Here is a 24,132-nt window from a genome sequence, read left to right as displayed (position 1 = left end):
TCAATTTTTATACTATTTTAATTACATTGCTGAGTGGATTAGATTAAAAAATTTTTTAACGTCTCAGTTTTTTATTTCGAAAGAAATTATTCAAGCTAACGAGAATAAATATCTTGTGTGTGTTTTTAGTTGAAAACATTGTTTGTTAAGGCAGTTTGTTCTTTTTATTCAGTAATAAACTGGATTTTTTTTCAAGAATTTTTTCAATGTGAATTAATTGAGAAAGTTGCGGTATTTGAGAATCCCTGGGAAATTATTTTCATGAAGGTTACACCGTGTTTGTTTACCGCATAAATACCGATATTCTACTGATGTAGTCTACTCGCGTCTTGCATTCTACTCGAGTCGGCTCGAGTAGAAATATAGACTGTAATTTCGTAATGGATCAATAAATGGAGGCTGCGTGACGTCAGAGGGTGCGGCGAGGGTGGACGAGCCCACGAGGAGCGTTATGTACGCATGCTCCCTCTGCATCGTTCATGGCCACGTGCAGGCGCACGTGTTATTTTGGAAATGATTCTGATTATTCTCGCGCGAGAACGTTCGCGTTACAAAATGAAATATCGCGTGAAGATACTCGCGTGACAAAAATGCCTGATGTATCGCAATCTTTGATTTAATATCCCATTTATCATTCAATCTAACGATGTTTGCGACGAGAGCATTTCATGTTTGAATTGGAAAATGTAATAGCAACATAAGAGATTACCAATATTTAAAAAGTGGTATTTTAATAATTTATTTTTAAAACATTTTAGATAGATATATATTATATATATATATATATTTTTTAAACATTTATACGTGTATATAATTGTTTAGGCAGTACACAATTTGGAATGTTTGGTTAGGAAGCTTGATGTGCTTCCTGATGCTGCCTAAATGCTTTGACCTGGAGAGATCATTTTTTTTCTTAGCCTATACATTTTTTTCAATTACGTGGTAGCAAAAAGATATAGAAGGCCCTTGACAAACTGAACAACTTCTGAACCACCCAATTTAGATTGACCATAAACTCTGTCGACGAATGTAATTGGCACTTCCCCTATCGTATAATTGAATTGTCTAGCTCTGACTATCATTTCCATTTGGAATACGTATCCTTTGGATACACAGGACTGTATCAGCTTTTCCAGTACATCTTTTTTGTAAAGTCTAGAATTATAAAATCCCATGTCAAAGAACACATTAAAATCTGTTAACATTTCTTTTTGAGAGCAAAAATCTATAAGTTTATCACCTAAAACTACCGGTTAAATCGCTTGCACCAGGCCTCAATAGAATCTGAGTTAGAAAATTTGCACCTCTACTGACTAACTTTCTTCTGAAATCCCAGCCGTAAACACCGCCGCCCTGCGCATATCTCGTACCGCTGACTATATCCAGTTCGAGATACCGTTGTAACTCAGCCATTTTTGGAATAAATTTGGGCTAAAAAATAAAAAATCTTTTTTTATAGAAACACATCAGTATTACTTTCCTATTTGTTCCTCAATGTAATACATACATGATGAGACAAATCGGCGTCCATGATAACAATAAAGTTCCCGGTCGCATATTTAATTCCATGCATGTAAGCAGTCCCCAGTCCCAATTTCTTTTCCCTGGGCTTTAAGACTATTTTATCCTCGCCGTAGACACGTTGCAGTTGCTTGGCCATGTCCAGGGTCCCATCTGGAGAACCATCGTCTATCACAATAATTTCGTAGGCAAGCTCGCTGTAACAATGTAGATTATTGTTTGACAAAGCTTTCTTTCAACTACGCGGCTCAAGTTGATTTGTTTTCATTTTATTTCATTAAATTATACATAAATTCTGATCGGTTCTAGGTTATGTCTAGTTACCTCTCCTCCATATATTTCACAATAAGCCATATTATTATCGGTAAATTCTCCACTTCATTGTAAGTGGGAAGTAAAATTGAGTACTTGTCATTCCTGCACAAATCCTTTATGATGCTCTTCACCTCTTTTTTATTTACCATTTTGACGTAGCTGTTTTGAGCTGTTTACATATGGGCCGACGTGCTGCAAGAAACAGGAATTTCGAGTATCTCGATTAGACAATTGGTAAGACTGTCAGAAATGTCAAAGTTGTCACAAATGCGCAAGACCATAGTGATATCGCTGACATTCAAAACCGCGCTCTCTTCAAACCAATAAATTGCACCTTTAGCAAAATATCACATTTTATATAATTCTTCAAAAAATTTTAGGGAGAAAGAAAAAGAAAGGAAGAGAGAGAGAGAGAGAGGGAAAAAGTGATTTAAAACTGTAATATTAAAATTATAAAAGCGATAATGTTCTTCAATCAAGAGCATTTTAAAATAATTTTAATTAATCGATTACATTGAGATTAAACTACATTAGCCTAATAATTCTCTATAATATCGTTGAGTAAATACACGTTCAACGTAACATTGTACCGTGAAATGTAACATATTTACATACAACAAATTATTCATCTTATCTTTCGCATCAGCCAAATGATAAAAAGCCCGAGTTAAACGCGACACAATTATGCAAGCATCAAAACAATTGAGAGAATTATTAATTGAAAAAACTAGCACTTTCCAGAAATTAACAAATTAATAAACAACATTTTATGAATTAAATTGGTGTTGTACACTGTCTATATTATACATGTATCATGCACATAACATTTAAGTATAAATTATCACTTTTATTTCTCGTGCTACATTTCAATATGTTCCATTTACTTTATTGTTACGTTGCATAATTATATACTTATATTTCTCCATTAAAATACTACAAACTAATCCGTGCGAAACTATCCGCACCGCTTTATCGGAGTTATCAAATATCGTTACATAAATAGATAATGCCGAATTAAGATAATGATAAGAAGCGTTTCTTATCCCTCGTTCCAATTACTTAGTTTGCAAATTTTGCTATAATTAGTTGCGGTGTGTTTTATCGATCAAATTTATCATGTCTTCCCCCCCCCCCCCATTGTATGACCGCATATTATTGGCTATTGCTCCTTATGTCCTATATGATCGGCGATAATCGCTTATCGTCATAACGAGCCTATGAGTATTCCGCAAATATCCGCGAATTTGCGCTCGCGCAAACACGTACGCGTTCGCACACAAATATACATATTTCATATATATTTGGTCCATTGGCCGTTTCCGCCGCGTGCGACAAAGGTCGGCTAACTGGTAGTGCCGGTCGACTAATTTTTGGCACCCCGGACGAAATATCTGCCGAATTGCGAGTCTTAATTCTTGCGATTTCATTACTTTATTAGACGTTTGAATAGATGATTAATTATTATACATCGCGCAATAACCGTAGACGTAAAATTAGTAAAATAACATATTGCATATGGATTTCTTCATTGTTTATTCTTGATTAAGTAATAAAAAAAATAGAAATATCTAGTACGTTCTTGATTTCTGTAAGTCCTGCAAATATTTACTTTTATGGATTATATAGGTTACTGTGTAAATGAATTTTACGTGCGTTCTTAACGATATAAACGCAAGTTATACAAGTTTCCTGGCGAGCTAAAAATTATTCAGTTTCTATGAGAAAAGTTTTAAGTGGGGAATACAGACTTTTTTATGTAACGCATAATGCGTAAGCATAAGAAAATTGATTGGTCTATTTCTTTATGCACATGTATATGGACCAATCAATTTTGTCTGCAAAAGTCTGTGCTCCCCGCTTTAAAATTATGTGCGCGCGTCTCGACGTTGAATTTTCCGCATCTTCTCTCGCGTCCATTCCGGGTAAAATCTTTTGGACGGCCCTGCCGGCGATGCACCCCTCATCCCGCGTAGAATCCCTGGCGGCGGGGCGCGGAGTAGCGTGTGCGCTCACGCCGACGACCCCCACCGCCGCGCCACCGTTGCCGCCGACCTCGAGATAGCCGAGGAACAGCCGCCGCTTCGAAGCAAACGACGCCGCACTCTACGATCGGTCGTTCGCGGATCCGGAGTGCTCTCGTTTCGCCTCCTCCGATCTGGTCGGCGTGCATTTGTGCCCCCCTTGCGAGTTCACATATACGACAAGCGTCGTCGGTACGTGTGAGCGAATCTTTTTTTCCCCCCTTCGCCGAGGAGACGACGATCCTCGACGGGGGATCGGCGAAGACGTCGGCCGATTTTGCCGAAATCGCGGGTGGTTGTGTGCATGTATCTCTGTGTGCGAGTGCGTACATGCCTGTGTGTGTGTGTGTGTATCGGTGGTGATCGAACGGCACACTGTGTGTGTGCGCGCCGATTTGTGGGCGGTTAAAAACGCGCCAACGACCCCCTTTCAGATTTCTCGCCAGCGGAAGCTGAGAATTCCGAAAGAACGCGATCGCCGATGGTCGCAGGGCCTCGATGACATCCCCGAGATCGTCGAATCAATTCTTACGCCAGTTCTCGGTTTTACAAGAAGAGCGAACCGCGAAACCAAGATCTAGGGCAACGATTCCGTTCGCGTCTTTGTGTTAATCGTTCTCTCAAACATGAAAGATTCTAGCACGGCGGCGGCGGTTCGGATACTTTTTCGTCCGTTGGTCTGCTTCTCATATGGTCGGCGGTACTCCGTTCTTTTTGCCCTCGACTTTTTGTCACGACGCGCCGGGATTCTCTCGACGGCCGACTCTTTCGCTCTCTCTCTCTCATCGTCCGCGGCTTTTTTTTCGCGCGGAGAAGATCAGCCGTTCACCAGCGCGAGCGAGTTTACGTCTTGTCTTGTCTCACGGTCGCGAGATATCGTCCCCGCGACGCCGACGTGAGTGTACCGCTTCTTGAATCTTCAGTCATCCCCATAAATTTTCTCTTTCCCGCGGCTCTCTCCGTAGTCGAGTTACATGATGTAACGACGGTGACGTAAAACGCGTATCGGGCGTCACGTCCCGATACGATCGACTTCCGCGAGAGAGAGAGACGCATCGTCTGACGGGTCGGAGAATAATTTCGGGCTACGCGGTGGGTCGTCCCCCCCGTTGCGGCAGGGGGTGGCAGGGGGCCAGGGGGGGCAGGAGAGGAGGCGTGAGGATTTTAAGCGGGGGTCCGCACACGGACGCCGTCGTGGCCGCCTGGCATATAGCCCCCGAGCTCCGGATGGCAGCATGGCGCGCACCGTTGCGAGGGGTAGATTGAACCGCTCCGCACCCTGCGATCAATAAACTCGCCGAGAGGGAGCAGCCCCGTGACGAGCCGTTCAACTCCGCCACATTTTGTCTCCCTCCGCCCTTCCGCGTCTCTTCATCCCCTCTCGCGATCGCTCCCTCTCCGCCTTCGACCCCCCGTCCCCCTCCTTCCCCCCCTCCCCCCGCTGACGACGACTCACCCGCTGTTCTTCAACACCGTAACCCTTGCTATCAGCGATTCAGCACGTGCACTTTCATTCCGCAAAGAGATAGCGCGCTCTCTCGCGTTCTGCGGATTATCGCGGACCAACGCGCGCCAAAGAGATGCTGTCCGTGCTTTTCAGAATTATTTTCCTCGCGTCTTTAATTGCACGTTCTTGCTGCGAGATGTTGTGAGGAAGACAGGCATTGTGTAGGAAATATTCTTAGATTCTTCACCCTGGACGCTAGTTTATCTTAAAATTTACGAAGAATTACAATAGTGTATTTACGCGTGTTGACGATTAGATCCAGAAAATTAAGTTTTCGGAGCATTAAAATCAACTCTTTGATGTCCTTGAAAAAAGCGGCAGTCTATTTACTGAAAGTTTTCAGAAACTGAAGAAGAAACTGAGTCTACTGAAAGTCTTCAATTTCTTCAATAATTTCTTCTTCTATTATACGTGTACACCAATTTTTTTTTGCTATGTGATTCAATTAAATTATTTAATAGAAATGCCTGAAAAGCTACTTAAAATGGATGCTAATTTAATATCATTCTCTCTGCCATATAATATTAAAAAATTATTTTATTACATGAAATGCAAATTTATTAATTATATTTATAAATACTCTCATAGAATTGTATCTAAAGGCAATCACGTTTAATGCATAATTATGTTTTCGTTAAGCGTGTGCCAGATCTACTAGCACTTCTAATCTTAGTTCAAAATTATTTGATGATTACTTAATCAAAATTGATTAATATATCAGACATGTTATTATTACGACCAATTAGTCAGAGTTTACCGAAGTACCAATCTTGCCGTCTAATCTAATCATATTTATATAATTTCTGTCAGCGGAGAACGAATTCCATTCATTTTGGAAGCCTATTACGCGAGTTTCTTAACGTATGCTAAACACGTTGAAAGTGATTTTGCGAATAGCTACCGACCAACCGACCTTGAACTAAGCGAGAGTTCGTGTTTACCTGTTAAATTTTTATGAGCCGTCAATTTATAATAAATTTATACTAAAACGTGGTTTGAAACGCGTTTTCTTTTTGATAAAATTATTGGGATATCATCGAGACGGATCATCGGTGATCGCCTTACGACGTGCGTATCGTTCAATTGGTGTATTTTATGTGAAATCAGGTGAAAATCAGTGCACTCGGAAGAGCCGCGGTAAGGATGTGGCGAGATCCTCCAGGCGGAGGGTACAAGACACCCATCCACGTCGTCGCTATGCTGCTATTAGTCGCTGTCCTGGCATTGACAACGGGTGAGTCAACTTCGCGCGAAAAGATCTCATTCATCTCGCGTTTCTCGCCATGACTCGACGATAATTAAGTACGGAGAAGCATTGATGCGTGAGGGTCACGTGATATTGGAAATTGGAAAAATGTTTATAGAAGGACAAGCCACGAGAGACTCTTCTTTGTACGAATTAAATACACTGCAGTGAGGCGTAATAATGTAGCAACAAAGGCAGATTTTAAACCAGTAAAGATACTTATAATATAGGATAATTAAAAGCAGATTTTTAAGCCAGTAAGAATAATTCGATTGAAAATGTCAATGCTTAACATGTGTGATGCATAACTGGAGAAATTACAAGAGTTAAATTTAAATATTAATTGAGAGATCTAGGACAGTTTAGATTTTCTTTCAAAACCAAAGCTTTTGTTTATTTCAAAGCTGTGCAGTTTTTAACAATTTTGTTGTTGCATTTGCAACGAGATTTCTGATGGTTTATCAGAATTATTCGTAATCTTTTTGCATAAACTACAAATCTGATACATATTTGAATACTGCAACATTCTTATAAAATACACATCTTATTTATATTTTTTTTTTTTTATAAAATACACATTTATAAAATCACATTATAAAATACACATTAGCTTATCAAATTGCAAAGTTTATCAGCTGACGCGGCATTCTGCTCTTCGTGGTACACGTGCTTCAAATACTCAACGGATGCTAGATATTCTCCTTGAATTCTCCTAGCTATCATTAGCATATTGAAGCAAGATTAGCATATGGCTCTAATCAATTCCTACTACCGAGATGCAGAACAAAATTGTGAAAATTGAGAAAATTAATTTCCACTTATTTATTGTTTATTCAAATCTGATATAATAAAATGTAGAAGTATAGGAATTTTAGAGAGATATTAGAAATTGTTATTCTATAAATGTTATATAGGATTCTTTTCTATATAATGTAAAGACCAGCAGTGAGAGATTGACGTTGCATTCCAATAATGGAATAATCAAGAGTCGCCGCGCGATTTTGATGTCGTTCATTCCTGATTCGTTATAACGGTCCACTGCTGCTTTTTTCGGCGTAATCTCGTATCCGCGCGTATTTTGAACCGAACAGACGGTTAGTTGGGACCGTGAAAGGTCCCGACGTATAGGTACGAACGGATCACGAAGCGCAGCTGTCGGAGGAGAGACTAAGATGAAGGGAACGAGGAGATCGAGGGAAAGGAACAGCTGCTGTTCCCAGAATGCAGGCTCACATCATGCTCCGAGAAGAGAATTGCACTCGCGGATGCTCGCCGCACCAGGTGAATCCGCCTATTATGCGGGTTCTGCATTATTTCATCAGTGGAACTTCATTTATTATTAAAAGAATAATGGCATCAAGACGGGGTGTTCTTAATTGATCTTTGAGTTGAGGATAAAAATTAAAAAGAGGCCATTTGAGAGGAATTTCATCGATAACCACAATGTAGTGAAAAATGGGATTTATAATGACTCAATTATACGGAAAATTTGCGAAATCGCGTACACACGAGACATTTCGGATTTTAACGCAATTGTGACGCAAACGGTGCTAATTGCAAATATACGTCGACTATAATTATGTCAAACACGTATATAATAAATTACATTACATGTCCATAATTAAATTCTAATTTAACAATATTTTGTTGAATTTTTATTGCTTTGAAAGTGATATTGAGACCAAATTGATTATACTGCTTGCACTTCGAGCTTGAGTAAGCGAGACTTAAAGAAACATTCGATATTTTGGTATCTAACAGGAAGTAACAGAAATAGACGCAGTTATAGAAGCCGTATATGACCTGAAAGCACGAGAGAGGTTTGAGAATTTCTCGCGACTTCCTACACACCTACGCGAAAGAGTTATATATCCACCCTCGCGGTCATTAATATGTGTTGACAAAATATGATTTGAGTAATTCTAATAGTAATTTTAGAGAACCGACTGTTGATTCTGAAATCTCTGGAAAAACGACTGAAAAATTATACTTCAGAATTAATTAAATTAATGCTTAAGAGAATTAAAGTTAAATTAATTACTCCGTCTTTTATTTAACTAAATAATTAAACAATTAAAGAAATCTCTGAAAAACGAAAGAAAGTCATAAACAATGCATGACACTTCACAGAGCATAGCAGTTTTAAAATAAAAATGTATCAACAAGCGTTTATATATAAAATTTAACTTCAAATTAACGAAAAATCGGAAAAAGGTTCGAAAGACCGTTCGGTTGATGCATTTTCTTTTTTTTTGACACCTTTGTCGACTTATGGTTTCGACATATTCCTCGTTATTATGCACGTCGCAGTATCTTACGTTTACATACACATACGCACTCGTGAGCAGATGTGAATACACACACGTGAGTCACGCGCGTGATGACACGCGTGTGCGTGTGTGCACGCTGGAAATATATTCGATGCAGCGTGTCCGGACGTTTCGAAGCTATCGCTATATATAGATTACAGAGCGGTTCTCGACCGGGAAGAATCTCGTCTTTCATCGGGGGATGCGTGAGAGTTTAATCTCGGAAAAAAATTTTACTTGCCACTTCTGCGATCGATATATCCCACTTCGTGCAGCGTACCGCGTCCGCCGTGTATAGCCGCGGACAATACCCTGGGCTATTGTTGCAACCGTGCACGTGCCGCGGAACGTATAAACAACGTAACCCTTTGGACGTAAATGCACAACCATTGAAACTGCCGTACGCACCCAGTTAATCATTGCAATACCCCCGCGTTGCTTTAATCCTTTTAACCCTTTCGGTGACCTAACGCCATTATAACTGTCAATTTAACGAGGTGATTTAAGAGAAAGAAAAAGGGATAAGAGAAAGAAAGAGAATATCCGCGATGGGGTTTAAAAGAGAAGGAGAAAAGAGAGACAAAAATACAAGATACTCGCAAAAGAAGAAATAAAAAGCTGACATTTCTTATGCTTCAATTTAATGTAATTTTATTTGGAAAGTTTCCACTACCATCGAGTGAAATGGATCGGAAGGAAAGTTGGAACAGGACTAGAATAGGCGAGATGAAATTGCAGTTGTGCGAGTCGAGATCCGATTCTAGCAGAAGGCGCGTATTCACAAAAATTCGGAACACCTGTTCTTTATACCTACGCGTGTATCCCGCCTGCTCCAACGGCGCACGCTTCGCTAACCGGTTCTTGATTTTATACCGCACCGGGTTTACATGTATACGCTCTCGCTTCGTTGCAATCGTCGTAGGTGAATCAGTAGGTGGCTACGTGCGAGGAGAAAAGTAGCGCGGTAGACTCCTGCATAAACTTTGGGTATTATCCATTGCAGCAAGGAGCGACCTGAATCGCTAAATATTCGTTTCTTCGTGTTCCTTTTATATCATTCTGTTATAAAAAATTGCAGTTAGCTATTTTCACGGGTAAATAAATACAGATTCCGAAATATACTTTCTCAGCTGTTGGATCCAGTTATAAATCATAATTCTGTAATGTCGCTTGTACATTATATCGAAAGAGAATTGCACGGAAACTGTTTATAATTCGTATTTGGTAGAGGATTTTCTTGCCTCTTGTGAGATATGAAAAACGTGCGAGTCATGCATTTTTTTGCAATAAATTTGCAGTCAATGGCACATAATTTGCCGTCGATGGAAATCACTTTTCGCTATCGATGGTACCGATATAGACGCAGGAGCGCAGCTCTCCACGACGGAAAAGGAATCACGCATTGTCGTCTCCCTTATGGTCACATGACGTTGATCGCATATTATTCAATAACAGACCCGACAACCTGTTGTTTGCTGCAATTGGCAACGCGCCAATTGCAAGTGGGTGTCGCATATCCTGGTTGAAACGGATGATAAGCGAAACCCGAAGACACGAGACAAAAGGTCTCGTCGCTCGTGGCACTTTAAATTAATTAGCTTCGTTGCTAATGTTCCCACAAGCTGTTAAGTGTCCCTTACATTTCGTTCTGTTTCCACGGAACATTCCTTTTCCGTAACTAAAACTCCGTTGTTATCTTCGACCAAAATTAGTTCAACTTACAAAACTTACACTTACGAAGAAATTGCTTGAAGTCGTGACATGTCGTTTACAATTTCGAAAAAATAGCTATTAAAAAAATTAGCCACTTGTTTCGAAAGTGATGTACGTTAACAAATATTGTTTTTGATACTAAAATTTATGATGCTTTAAAATAATGTGTACATTGCTTTCGAAATAAATTGTTTAAGCACTGTAAACATTCGTGCATGGTCATTGAAATTTTTGCATTCTGCTTGCAGTTGTTTCGGCTGAAGATGCATCTATGGGACCGGTGTTTGTCAAGGAGCCCCCAAACCGGATTGATTTCTCAAACGGAACCGGAGCCGTCGTCGAATGCCAGGCAAGAGGAAACCCACAACCGGATATCATCTGGGTCCGTTCCGATGGAACTGCTGTGGGAGACGTTCCCGGATTGCGACAGGTATTGTGTGAAATTTTTCTCTATTCCCTTTATTAAAATCTTATTTAGATAAGTATTGAAGTTGACATCGAAATAGATTCACGGTCGATTTTATCGAGCTGTTTTGAAATAGGTGCGCGCGTATAGCATCTGTTAAAAATCTATTAACGTTATCAACGCATCTATTAATGTTAGCAAAACGGATGTTCTCAATGAAAGAAAAAAAGAGATTGAAAATAAGTTTTTTCTGTCACGCGTAGGACGGTGAACTATTCTTCTAAATAGCCGCCAATTATCAGTCATTTCAGTATCAAATACCTATTTGCAATATGTGAATGGAATTATTAAACGCCCATGCCATCCCACATTCATTCACGCAATTATGAAGGACGCTTTAATTATTTCCAAGCTTGTTGCTTGCGTTATTATGTACTAATTTAGTTTCTACATTCTATACGGTTATTGGCCCTTTGCAGGTTCTGCCAAACGGAAATTTGGTGTTCCCTCCTTTCCGCGCTGAAGATTACCGTCAGGAAGTTCATGCTCAGGTCTACAGCTGTTTGGCACGTTCCCCTGCAGGTTCAGTACACAGCCGTGATGTCAACGTGAGAGCCGGTAAGTGTCAATCTTTACCCATTAAGCATTTAACGTTTAGCCATCTATAGTATCTTATAGAGGATGTTCCAAAAATAAAGAGCACTTTTAAATTTAATCTCAATAAATTCAAATTTAATATCAATTTCTGACAGAAATTCAACTCTCTATATATCGAAATAAATGTATACGTTAGTTATTAAAACGGCATTTGAAGTTATAATGATGATAGAGACAATTTGAATTTTTAACATTTATTAAAAAAGAAGAAAGTTGTTAAAATGTTGTAGAAACATATTTTGTAATGAAACAAAAATTGTGTTTTAAAATTAAAGTTAAAATTCTTATTATTGTACAGTGTTATTTTAAACACGAAGAAAGTTGTTAAAATGTTGTAGAAACATATTTTGTAATGAAACAAAAATTGTGTTTTAAAATTAAAGTTAAAATTCTTATTATTGTACAGTGTTATTTTAAACACTAGAAGTTCTTACTTAAGAATTTGCAATTAATTTTGTTTATAAATAAGTAATATATAATTTAATTTAAAGTTAAAGTTATATTTTTAGATAGAATATAAGATGGCTAAACATAGAAAAATTTAAAGAATATTCTTTCCAGCTTGGCTAAAAGCACGTATTTTCGTGCTTACTATTTCTTCGATATTTTATCCGACATATTTCTTTGGAAGAATTTCAATTTGGTAAAAGACATCGGTGTCAATCGAATGATACAGTAGTCCGATGTTATATATTACTCTTTCAAATGTTTTGCAATCTCTGCCGCCGCCGTTTATGCAAACTTATATTCGATTCGTTCTGCAGCCTCAATCTGCTCACAAGTAATTAGAAAATTATTATATGATCGATGTAATCCTATTTTTACATGATGATAATTGTATCGTTCTTGCAAAATTGAAAATATTTCTGAATCACACAGTGATGTCATTAAATCTCTGACGACACTGTGCTTTATCGACCGCAGCAGTTTCCAGTTACTTATCTGTTATTGGTTAAATAAAACTTTTTTACAGATTTTTTAAAATAATTCTTTGGACAAATATGTAACAATGGTTATTTTAAAAAATTAATAATTACTAAAAATATTGTAATGTTAGATACATAGTAACAAATTTTTTAAATGCTATTATATTGTAGAAAATCAATTTTAAAGGAAATGTTTATTTTAAGGAACTTACATTTACGAAAAATATGCATAAAATTCTTGGAGCTGTTGAGGCTGGAGCAGAATAATTCCCGACGCATTGTGAACGTTATTTTGTGTGTACGAAATTATAGTGGTGGCGCAGTATTACGACACCGACGTCAATAAAGAATACGCGATCCGTGGGAACAGTGCCATTTTGAAGTGTGTCGTTCCTTCTTTCGTCGCCGATTTCGTCAAAGTCTTATCCTGGCACACGGATCAGGGAGAGGAATTCGTACCTGGCGATGACTTTGGTATAAACAGGATTAGGGTTTGATCAGTGAACTGATCGATCTTCTTAACTCTTTGCGAGCAGAAAATTTCGTCGTTGCATCTTTGACATATAATGATCTTTTATCTATACAAAATTAAAAACCGTGAATTTTAAAATTATTCTGAAAATATCTAAAGATTTGTAACAATACGAAATTCATCACATTTGACCTAGCCATTACATAGAAACCCATTGAGTTAAAATGCATTTAAATCTCTCATTAAATTTTCTATTCTGAGTCTCGCCCAAATTTTATTAACGCATTTTCTCAATTTATTTATACCCTTTGCACAGGGACAATTAGAAAATAATGTCGTTATTGCCCGCTCATATATTTCAGTTCGATGGCACAAATGCATCGTGTCGTTCGGTTGAGTGACTGACACCATCCGTGCGACTCGGCTTCTCGTATATTGATCTCAATTGCCACGGTGGCAAAATGCAAATCAATTTGGAGCGGTGCAACGCGAAAGTATATGGGTCGCTCACTTTCCACTTCCACGGCTAGCACGTGTGTGTGTGTGTGTGTGTATATGTACATATATGCGTACATCGTCACATTCGTCTCGTTAACGTTATATTCAACTCGATATGTATCTAGCGTTAGCCGAAACGATCGGATATTTGACCGTTGTCAGCTATCTCTCTCATTTTTCTATTAAACCACAGGGTATTCGCTTCTGACGCGCCGTCTGTGTACTTTAAATATATCAGTTCGTTTAATAATATTTATCTTCATTCTGCTCTCTTTCCTTTGTTCTGGAAATTAATAGTAACAATGCTAATTGATCTTAATAACAATAGAAATTATAATAAATGCATTTTTATTAGTACTTATACTATTATTTTTATGGTCTCGTTAATGCATTAGTATTTCTTAAAAATACGAAAGCAGTTAGTATGTCAATTACGGAACAATTATTCTCGTAATTACAATTAATTTTGATTTTATATAATTTTATAAAAGCGAGGAAAATTTCACGGTTTTGTTTTAAACTTTTTGGAATATTGTATCGACGCATCTAGGGTACATATGCGTATACGCACGCATGCACCGGGCTTGAAAGTCAATCGATCGTGTGCCATCATGATGTCTGCTCGCGTTGGCGACTGCCGGCATAAGATGCAACAACGCAAATAATTCTGCTCGCGGAGCAATAGCGAGATATATCGCCCAAAGCTGCCGTCAACGTCGTCGAGATTTCGTTCGGTATAAGTCAAAAATTAATTTTTTCATATATTTGAAAAAAAAATTGATTAAAAAAAACCTTTTATGAATATGTAATTTTGCATTGTAAAGATAATATGTCAACCGAGCAACTTGAAACGGTCATAAAACATGTTCCATCACGGACCTGCGTGTGTTCCATTGAATGTATTTCCAATCGTTGTGAAAATGAAAGCGGTACGAGTGGACGCCGTTATGTTCATTGTCAGTAGAAAAATCGGACTCGCGCAGATTATTTCGATCGTTTATTGCAGTGGTGCATCAATATTATCAGTCAGAGGTCAACAACGAGTATGTAATACGCGGCAACGCGGCCATTCTCAAGTGCAGTATACCAAGCTTCGTCGCAGAATTCGTTCAGGTTATTGGGTGGCAGGACGATCAAGGAAACTCTTTCGATCCGGATCAGGACAACGGTATAATCCGAAACTTTTAGGAAATTCGGAAAGTCGGAACCCGCGTGGGCAGCGAATTAAACTGGTCAACGTCGTCGACGTCGCGAGATATTTCTTCTCGTCACGACAGCGTATCGTGTATCGCGAGTTTCGCTGATATTCAAATTAATTGAAGTAAAAATCTAAGAGCAACCTTTTTGAAACGTACATTGAACTTGCTACTTCGTGTTTAAATGGCTGGCTTTACACGAGTATAGGAGGGCTTAGTGTTTTATTTGAGACTTGCGTAACTAATGCAATTTCTTGAGTAGGTCGAATCACGAGGCTTCCACTTACTAAGAACCAGTTTCCGTAATTACATAGTGGAGCATAGGATCAAATTGTATAATGCTAGCTGCCAGAGTGCGACTCTAATGTTGCAATCTCCTTGATCGTAATCACCTAATTTTCTCCAGAGAAATACATATATTTCATTTTCTACGGAATGATTAAATCAACATGCGTAACAAGGTATTGTCTGTAATGACTTGCACGACATGATAATAATTAAAGAATGTTACGCGGCGTCCTGAACTGAGAGAAAATTGTTTCTTCTCGATTAGGCACGCAGCAACGCAACGCGATATTCGGAAGCACGCAATGTGCGATGTAGCAACACACAATGCACCATTATAATATGCCATTATCTTTCGCAGTCGTGACTCAGTATTACGAGGCGGAAGTGGTATCGGAATACGTGATACGCGGAAATGCGGCTATTTTAAAATGCACCATACCGAGCTTCGTCGCCGAATTTGTGTCGGTCGAATCGTGGGTGGGAAGCGACGGTTCGACTTTCAGATCGTCTACTGATTACGGTACATTACAACATACGTGTTCCTATTCATGTGCGCTTATTCTTTTATCGTTCCTTCTACAGCAGAATCCTGAAAGGAATGATACGCCAGGGAGAACGTTATCTCTCCTCTATTTTTCTGCTTCCTTCATTCATCTAGTTAAAGAAAACTGATATCAGTTATTTTTACTAATATAACGATGACATCTTTCTAAAGCAATAACAAGATGTCTTCGTTATATCAGTAAAATATGTGGAAAACTCGTTGTTAAAAGAAGAAAAAAGTAAGGCTTTTAGAAATTTTTGCTGTTGATCACGATACACATCCCTCTTTGATAGAAAAAAAATATTTGCGATACATATTTTTATGACGTTTGCAGCTTTTGTTATATCTTTACATGTTTTTATAAATATGTATTTGTGAGGCAAGATAAATTATTTTATTCATTCAGAACCAATTAGCAACCTACGCGTGTGATATTTTAAACACTTATTCTAGTTGTATCTCATCTCAGATCATTTTGATGCATTTTATTGACTTATAATGCGCAAGCGTTTCACAATTTGTATGATGACCACTGATGAGCAAACGTGTCGGCCAATAAGTACATACGATGAGTACACAGAGCGAGGAAATTCTCTTTCCGGTCGTATCACCCCTGTCTCCCTGCTACTCAGACACCCTGTCCCCTCGCCTAACTTTGTCAAAGTTCAAAGTGGCACGTGGTAACGATTCGTTTCCGCCGGCCACGCGGTCCGATCTGACGGGGCGGCAGAACGGCGGCGGCAGCACGTACATACGAGAGAGTTAATGAACCATCCGGTAGCTCTCACGCCGCGAATTACGATAGGCCTAAGAAAATAAGCCGACACCGTGTCTACGGACGAGCGTAGAAGTTGCGCAAAGAAAGTCTGGAATAAATTTTCCGTTTCAGCATGGTGTAATGTCAGAGTCTAGTAAGCACATTTTGACGGATTGAAAACGCAATAAGATAGTGCGAAAAGAACAAAAGCAATATTTTCCTGGAATTTGATTTACGATTGCATTATCCTGCTTATTTCGCTCTATTTTAGATGTACAAAAGTATTTACAGGGCGTACCGTGATTCAGAAAGACCTCAAACTGCTTCTACTATAATTTCCACTGCTTTTTAAATAAAAATATGACTGTTTACTCGGGATTTATTTTATGATGTTTCTAAAAAACTTTTTTATTCGTAGATATCTAATTATACCTTCTTTCTTGCTGATTTATTCGCGGAAAACGTATATTCCATCTGCAAATAATATAAAAGACTTAAAAATAGCGATTATACATACTTTATTTTGCATACCATGGGGGCTATTTTTAAACGATACGACATTTCTTATTGATTTAATCAAAAACATACGCTTATTTTAATATGTACTCCCCACATAGTCGTCACTCAACCTTACAATCCGGAGATCTTGACCGAATACGTTATCAGGGGAAACAGCGCGATATTAAAATGCAGCATCCCCAGTTACATCGCAGAATTCGTTACTGTCGAGGCGTGGATTCGCGAAGATGGAGAGGTTTACCTTCCAGCGGATCTTGCGGTTGCGCAGGGTACTACAGATCCCATTGGGCGATTCTCAATTATTTTAAGTGTCCCCCACCGACAATTTGTATATGGATTAGGATGTTTATTCTAATAGAAAAATATTAAGAATAAATAATTCAAGATTTTAGAAAGGATCTAGAATTTATAGTAACTTAACTTGTTTCTTGAATTAAAAGAAATCACTTTAACATAAAAAATATTAAATTTGCATTTTAGGTTCTTATTAGAAAAGTCAATTAGATATTATAATTGTATTTAGAACTTTATACAGTTCTTTTCTTGCAACTAATCCTATGCAATTTGCTGTGGAAAATATCCGTCGCTTATTTGTGTTTTACTAACATCGCTAACCGAAGTAATCGTTTTTTCTTTTATGACCTTATTATGCAGGGCGCATTTTATTTTCCGTCGATCCACCTGTTTAACTCTTTGAAGGGTATTTTTATTAGAATGTAGCAAAAGATGTTTTGTGATGTATCATAAAACAAGATACCTCATGTTATGTATAACATGACAAAGAATATTCTGAATTTTTATTTGATTAATTGATTTATTTCATATAAAGAGGTACAAATTAATCACATAAATCTCACCGTTATGAAACCAGGAAAATTATTAAACCTTCGAGGAAACGATTAATTTTTTACCGTGTCTCAAAGAGTTAACGTATTGCCGGCAGTGGTTTCGCAGTTCTACGTTACCGAGGCCGAGAACGAATACGTGATCCGGGCTAACAGCGCGATCATGAAATGCAAAATACCGAGCTTCGTGTCCGAGTTCGTCCAGGTGGATCAGTGGGTGGCCGACGACGGGACGATTTACACGCCCGGACAGGAGGAGTACGGTATGACGCCGGTCGATGCCGACGTAGTATGCGTTGTTGTATCCGCGGAACAGCTTCTTCTTCTCCATTCTCTTATTTCCCCCGTTATTCTCATTTCCCACCCTCAAACGAATTCTCGCACTTTCTTCTCATCCGTTTCCAGGCAATCCGACAACTGTCGGTTGCAGTTCGCGGCTCGTGACGAGCTCCAACTTTTACTTTCGGATTTCTGCTGTAGTTTAGGGCAATCGTGCGTATCGAGAAAGAATCGCATTAGGAAGCGTGTTCAAGTTACGAGATAAACGTCCGAAAGATGGATACGAAAACGATACCGAAATGAGTTTTGACGATAACAATTTCAATGGCGAAAAATACGATGCCTCTGCAGAATCTTAATCGTCTTTCGGTGCAGTTCGAGTAGCGTCCGTCAAAGCGAAATTTAATATCATGATATATCACGAGATCTGCTCTGAGAGAAATCGCGCGTTACAGTGGTCCAGCAATTTTACGAGACGAGGGTCATCGACGAGTTCGTCTTACGCGGAAATACGGCAACCCTGAAGTGCCTCGTGCCCAGCTTTGTGGCGGATTTCGTAGATGTGATTGAATGGCAGGCTGAGGATGGTTCTACGTATACCACGAATAGCCAGGAAGAAAAGGGTACTTATGTTGGTTGCACGAAATCAACGTTAACGAAATAATATTTGTAAATCTTGTCGACATATATATCAATTCTAAATCTTGATTATGTCATAGCGATGCAATTTTTTATTTTTTCTAGATAAATCCTTTTTATCTCTCAATATATTTTTTATGTCCTTAAAAGTTCTCACGAGATCCATCTTTCAAAGCACTTTGTAAATTAAATTACAATGTACTCGTCTCAAATAGACGGAGACGGTTTATTTATCCATATATGTCGCACATACTAGCGTCGTTCGGTATTAGAACGTGCATTTTCATATACATAATAGAAAGAAGGGTTGGTGGTCGATGGAGTGGAACGCGGGTTCTGGCCCAAAAAATTTGCCCTTTTTTGATTAGGCGATCGGGAAGGGTGAACAGAGGAGGAGCATGCGGCTTGCAGTGGTCTCGTTCAACGTGATCCTCGGATCAGGATAAGCCGGATTAATCGGGTCGAGAAGCGAATTAACGCCCGCGCAACCAGGCGATTTGATCCACTTTTAGCAAAGAGAAAGGATCGTTAAAGGGTTATTCCCGGCAACGTAATCGAATCTACCTTACGGCCACGGTAGCCAGTGCACGAATATATTGCAATATTAATTAATGGGGCGAGGATATATGGCAAGCATTAATGTATTAAATTTTACCGTGCTTCCATGTGAGAAGTCGTTTTTTTAGTTACATAATCTCGCTTCCGTATCTAACTTTTAATTATGGAAATGGATGTTATTTCCTGAATGGTTGCGTATTTTAAAAGCGTCGTAACTAAATTTATTTATCAACTCGTGAGAGTAGAAATTAGGATAATAGAAATCTTAGCAGAATTGGCACAAAACTCGGCTTGTGGTTATAAAATGATATTGAGAGAGAGAAATGTTATTTTAAATATTAATTCAGAGTGCGATATTCGTAAAATATGCCGCGTATTGATATCTTCTTCGACGCAGAATCCGCGAACTTTCTCTATGAAATTAAGAGTCGAGAGCGCGGATTTGCTAATTTGCAATTAGATTAAGTTGGATTAACTGGATCGATGTCCACGTGCATCGGATGTTGCTGAACTCGATAGGAGCACGATCGGAAACTGGCTGCGCACAGCGGTAGCCAGTTTGCAGACAGCCAGCCTCATTGGAATTTTAATCGGCGCGATCAAAGCGCGTACTCGTCAGCCTAGAACAAACGCCAAACTCTTGTTTTTTTTTCTCTCGCTTCATTTGCAGTGGTCGCCCAGTACTTTGAGGTTCAGGTTTACGATCAGTTCGCGATACGCGGCAACGCGGCTATTTTCAAGTGTCAAGTTCCCTCGTTCGTGGCCGACCACGTGGACGTGGTGGGATGGATCGATTCCAACGGCGGCAGTTACGTCGCCGACGCACAGTCATATGGTAGTATAATAAAAACTGAAGGGATGCACGCGCGTTGCGCATTATGCCCTGCCTTGTAAGCTGGAAAATCGCAAGTCTTGTCTGAATAGGGCGCAGATCACCGAACGAGAGAACTGGATCGATCGACCGAGTTATTCGATCTTGCATGCGCTTCCCACAATTTCCTCCTTTCCTCTTAATGATACCACGTATCATGTTTGCTTGGTTTAAATGTGAAGTGTGTAAGGCGCATGCAACACGCCTTACGATTAGATATCTTTCATATCGTTGCGATGTGCATCGATGTGCCACTTGTTTATTGAACGTGTATAACGAATCGTAATGTTGAACATCGATCGCGTCTATTTCAAGACCGGTCGCGCGACCAGTTCTCTTTGACAGGAACATATTCTTCAGTTGCCGCCGACAGTAGAGTTTATTTTAATTCACAAAGAATAGAGACGCAATGGTGACGTGAATAGGATTCCTGATTATGATACGCCCGTTTCGCTGAACAGAATTTATCGAGTCATTGAAAACCGTCGTGATGATCATGTTGCAAGAATAACGTCTGAATCGTTCGTCGAGTACCTGTTTTTATTATAAATTGCGAAAAAGATTACACACTATATAATATTTATTACACATTATATGTTACAATGACATCGAAGCGTTTTCGTGGTAATTAAAGCGGACTTGTTAATCAACACTTCTGAAAATTTATAATAAAAATTTGCAATAATATGGAATGTCATAACAGTGTTTTGTACAAACTTTTAAATTGAATTCGTTAAAGCGCGTAAAAATACGTTATTTTGTTGATTAACAACTTATCCGCAAGCCAGTATAATAGCACACAATATTTTCCGGTTTGAGATTCTTTCCTTGGTATAAAGATAACATAAATACTCACTTTGAATTAATGAAACTAGCTTTTTTGCGGCTCATATAAATTCGATTAAAACGTACTAGGAAATTAGGTAATAAACTGCGTTTACGCAATCCGTGTGTAAAGCAGATACAAATGATAAATAAGTTTATATATACGATACATAAATATTTAATAATTAATTATTGAATGATATAAATTATAAATTATCAAATTATTAACAATTGAAAGGATATGAAACAATATTTTTGTATTTGACTGTAATTGTTAGACACAACACCTCAATAATCGCTATGAAATTAATTAATATCTTCATTTTTTACGTACAAATCGACGAAATCGTCGATGGTATGAAATCAAAATCGTATAGTTAATCGACGAACGATCGACACGTCCTGCCAGGTGGGAGATGTGCGCCTTATGGTAAAGCCGGAAACCCGTGTCTGGTTGCAGTTGTCGGGCAGCGGTATGCAGTGAACGTGATGGACGAACACGTCCTTCGGGGGAACGCCGCAATTATCAAGTGTCACATACCGAGCTTCGTCGCCGAATTCGTCGAGGTTGACTCTTGGATCGAAGACGAGACCACTGATATATATCCTAGCGCCGATTACGGTACACGATGCGCAACATTTCATGTTCATCTTCATTCTGCTCGAATATCGCGCGAATCTTCCATTTCTACGAAACTCCGCAGTCCGCAGTCCGCACCAAATCGGCGAATCATGCGGAAACTTATCGAGAAAACAAACGCATGGAACGCGATAGGAATTATGTTCTATTCTCGTGTGCATTTGTGTTATTCCGTTGTCGAAGTTATATGATTTTTTAGATAACATCTGTGCAGAATATTTCAGATTCAGTTTAGGAACAGATTCTTCAACAAGTTTCTTATGGCTTTTCGTTTTTTCTTCTTGTATTTTCGTTAGGAAAATTTATGCATTTCTTTTGCGTTATCTGTTCTGTAAGAGCGATGCATGCCGAGCGTTTGGTAAATGTAATAGAATTACAGTGCTCGGTAAGCTATTAGTATGCGGTGATGTAGCTCAAGGATTCTCTCATGCGTCGCCCGCGACCATCGTCCGGTAATGACACTCCGTTTGACGATCGCTTTCGTATTCGAGCAAGAATTATCCTCGGCTCGACCGTGACAAATAAAAACGCGCTGGTTTCAGTCACGAGATTCGTAGCAAATACGTACGCAGTGACGATGGCTTTACACAAATTTTGACACGTGGGAGGGAAAAAGAGAATGGCAGGAAAAGGGATTAAACTTTTTCACACATGAATTTATAGTTGCGAAATAACAAAAATACCAATCCAGGTCGTTTAAATCGTTCCATCGGCCTCCGCTCTATCGACCAAGTACCGTTCGAATCGATACCGTATCACGGATACGCGTGTAAAATGCAAGATATACGTATTCTCTTGTTTTGATGGGATGTCCCTCGTTTCAAAAGTACCGTGCAATGTGGGATTTTACGTGGAAATTTGTACGACGTTGACTGCCGCTGCTCGCGCTGTTCCAGACCTCTCTTCCCTCTTTCCACCGATTTTTTTTTCGGTCATTCGATCGGTCCCATCCATCTCTTTTCACCTGTACCCTCCTCTCTGTGTGGTAGTAGCTAAATGGCTGTGGATACCGCTTGTATATGATCGCATGAAACTAGTTTGCCTATCCAGGAAGTCTCGTTTGTCGATGAGATTTGGCCGCAAAAGCGATCAGATTCGTTAGAGGCGTTGAAACTAGAGTTTCAACCGCAATAGAGATTAACGCGCAAAATGGATTAACAGGCAATTCGTTATATCTCGTTTGTTAAGGTAATCTGTGTCAAGTAATATTGGGCATATATAGTTATTTAATAGAAGTAGTTTATATCGAAGATTTAATAATAAGATTGTTTTTACAAAACATTTTATTCGTCATATATTTATGATACTAATGAATAGATTTTAGAATTAGTGTGTCACTTTTTTTTACGTTTATTATAATAAATACAAAGAATATATAGATTTCCTGGATACTTCAACGAGCGAGGGGAATATCGCGCGCCATACATTTACATTTGCAAAGAGACGAAGACGTGATTTCGCATAATATCTTTCCTATGAGTCTGCACGACAGACGTGGGCCGCGAGATTCCCTTGCTGTTCTTTGGCGAACGTGCTTTGATTCCGTGAAGAATTCGCCGAATCGTTAAAGCGGGAATTTGAGAAAGGGTCCGTGTCCATTCAGCGTTCGGCGAATTCGTACACGAAGAATACCGCATGTACATTAAGCAAGACGGCATTGTGCTCGAAGTCTCGTAATTTTACTGCCATTCGAGCATCGTGCGATTAAGTCGGGATAATCGATTTTCCCTTGATACTAATGACATATGTGCCTGTAATTAATCGGTAGTAATGTGTTCGTAACTAATCAATTGGTACTGATACCACGCGACATCAAACAATGCAATAATCAGTCGATCGATTATCCTGACGAGTCACGTAGGCGAGACTAATGCGCAATGACTAACGCGTGCAACTCTGGACGGGTTTAGATGGAAAATACTTGGTACTGCCATCCGGAGAGCTGCACATCAGGGACGTCGGACCCGAAGACGGATACAAGACTTACCAATGCCGCACGAAGCACCGACTCACCGGCGAAACTAGGCTATCCGCAACGAAGGGTCGTCTCGTCATTACTGGTAAGTTAAAATGCCAAAGTGTCTCGTTTCTTTCATACGGAAATCACGATTCTGATTCGGCACCGCTCTCTTTGAAAACGTTTCTCGATTATCCTTCGATGTAAGCGGAGGTACAGCTTCACTAATCAACGTCCTGTATCGGTTTTTCGAAAGAAATCAGAATCGTATTTCTAGTTTCGGACCTGGATACCATAATTCACACCTTCAACTTTGCGGATCAATATACAGTTATTTGCAGCGATTAATTTACATAAGCACGCACATTACAATTATGAAAGCTAATTAATTATGGAATTATCATTGCGTAATAATTCGTTTGTCTATCGCATTAATTATAAATTAATCGAGTTAAATATAAAATTGATATTGTAACAAATATAAAATATTGTCTTTTTTTTTCTTTTTTTCTAAAACTTAGTTTACACATCTTTTTCAATTTAGCATAAATTTGGAAACGTCAATATTTTTTTAATACCGTTATTATATTATCTATTTTATTGCGAGGTGTCTGGGTTCGAAA

The 24,132-nt window shown here is 38.9% G+C and overlaps 2 protein-coding genes across 21 annotated transcripts in view; one reads left to right on the top strand and one right to left on the bottom strand.

The window, feature by feature from the left end:
* Positions 1 to 714: 714 nt before the first annotated feature.
* Positions 715 to 2,049, bottom strand: Dpm1 (Dolichyl-phosphate mannosyltransferase subunit 1). Its single transcript, XM_071793680.1, has 4 exons — positions 1,846 to 2,049; positions 1,508 to 1,718; positions 1,241 to 1,431; positions 715 to 1,155 (listed from the first exon to the last, which is right to left on the bottom strand). Exons 1-4 carry the CDS (start codon positions 1,983 to 1,985, stop codon positions 936 to 938), a joined length of 762 nt encoding a protein of 253 aa, XP_071649781.1. The 5' UTR covers positions 1,986 to 2,049; the 3' UTR covers positions 715 to 935.
* Positions 2,050 to 3,896: 1,847 nt separating this feature from the next.
* The window catches only part of Dscam1 (Down syndrome cell adhesion molecule 1), a 69,001-nt gene continuing 48,765 nt past the window's right edge, over positions 3,897 to 24,132 (top strand). For 11 of the 20 annotated variants that reach the window (XM_071773299.1, XM_071780778.1, XM_071795796.1 and 8 more), the window contains exons 1-6: positions 3,897 to 4,049; positions 6,472 to 6,598; positions 10,881 to 11,062; positions 11,518 to 11,656; positions 16,994 to 17,164; positions 23,463 to 23,612. In XM_071773299.1, the coding sequence (XP_071629400.1) occupies positions 6,508 to 6,598; positions 10,881 to 11,062; positions 11,518 to 11,656; positions 16,994 to 17,164; positions 23,463 to 23,612 (733 nt within the window). In that variant the 5' untranslated portion in view covers positions 3,897 to 4,049; positions 6,472 to 6,507. Of the gene's footprint in view, positions 4,050 to 6,471; positions 6,599 to 10,880; positions 11,063 to 11,517; positions 11,657 to 12,933; positions 13,096 to 15,433; positions 15,596 to 16,993; positions 17,165 to 17,838; positions 18,004 to 23,462; positions 23,613 to 24,132 lie in introns of all 20 variants that reach the window. The other 9 variants (XM_071777790.1, XM_071780010.1, XM_071776980.1 and 6 more) reach the window with 3 other exon arrangements.

The sequence above is a fragment of the Temnothorax longispinosus genome, chromosome 1 (genome assembly GCF_030848805.1).
Source record: "Temnothorax longispinosus isolate EJ_2023e chromosome 1, Tlon_JGU_v1, whole genome shotgun sequence".
Taxonomy (NCBI): Eukaryota; Metazoa; Arthropoda; class Insecta; order Hymenoptera; family Formicidae; genus Temnothorax; species Temnothorax longispinosus.
The sequence above is the reverse complement of the archived record's forward strand: the minus strand, read 5'-3'. Positions and strand labels throughout refer to the sequence as shown.

Bases quoted from the DNA above. Each gene is read 5' to 3' on its own strand.
- Dpm1 (XM_071793680.1), bottom strand. From the start codon at position 1,985: ATGGTAAATAAAAAAGAGGTGAAGAGCATCATAAAGGATTTGTGCAGG. The intron at 1,719-1,845 runs GTAACTAGACAT...ACATTGTTACAG, and splicing joins GTGAAATATATGGAGGAGAG to CGAGCTTGCCTACGAAATTA. The intron at 1,432-1,507 runs GTATGTATTACA...TTTATTTTTTAG, and splicing joins ACGCCGATTTGTCTCATCAT to CCCAAATTTATTCCAAAAAT.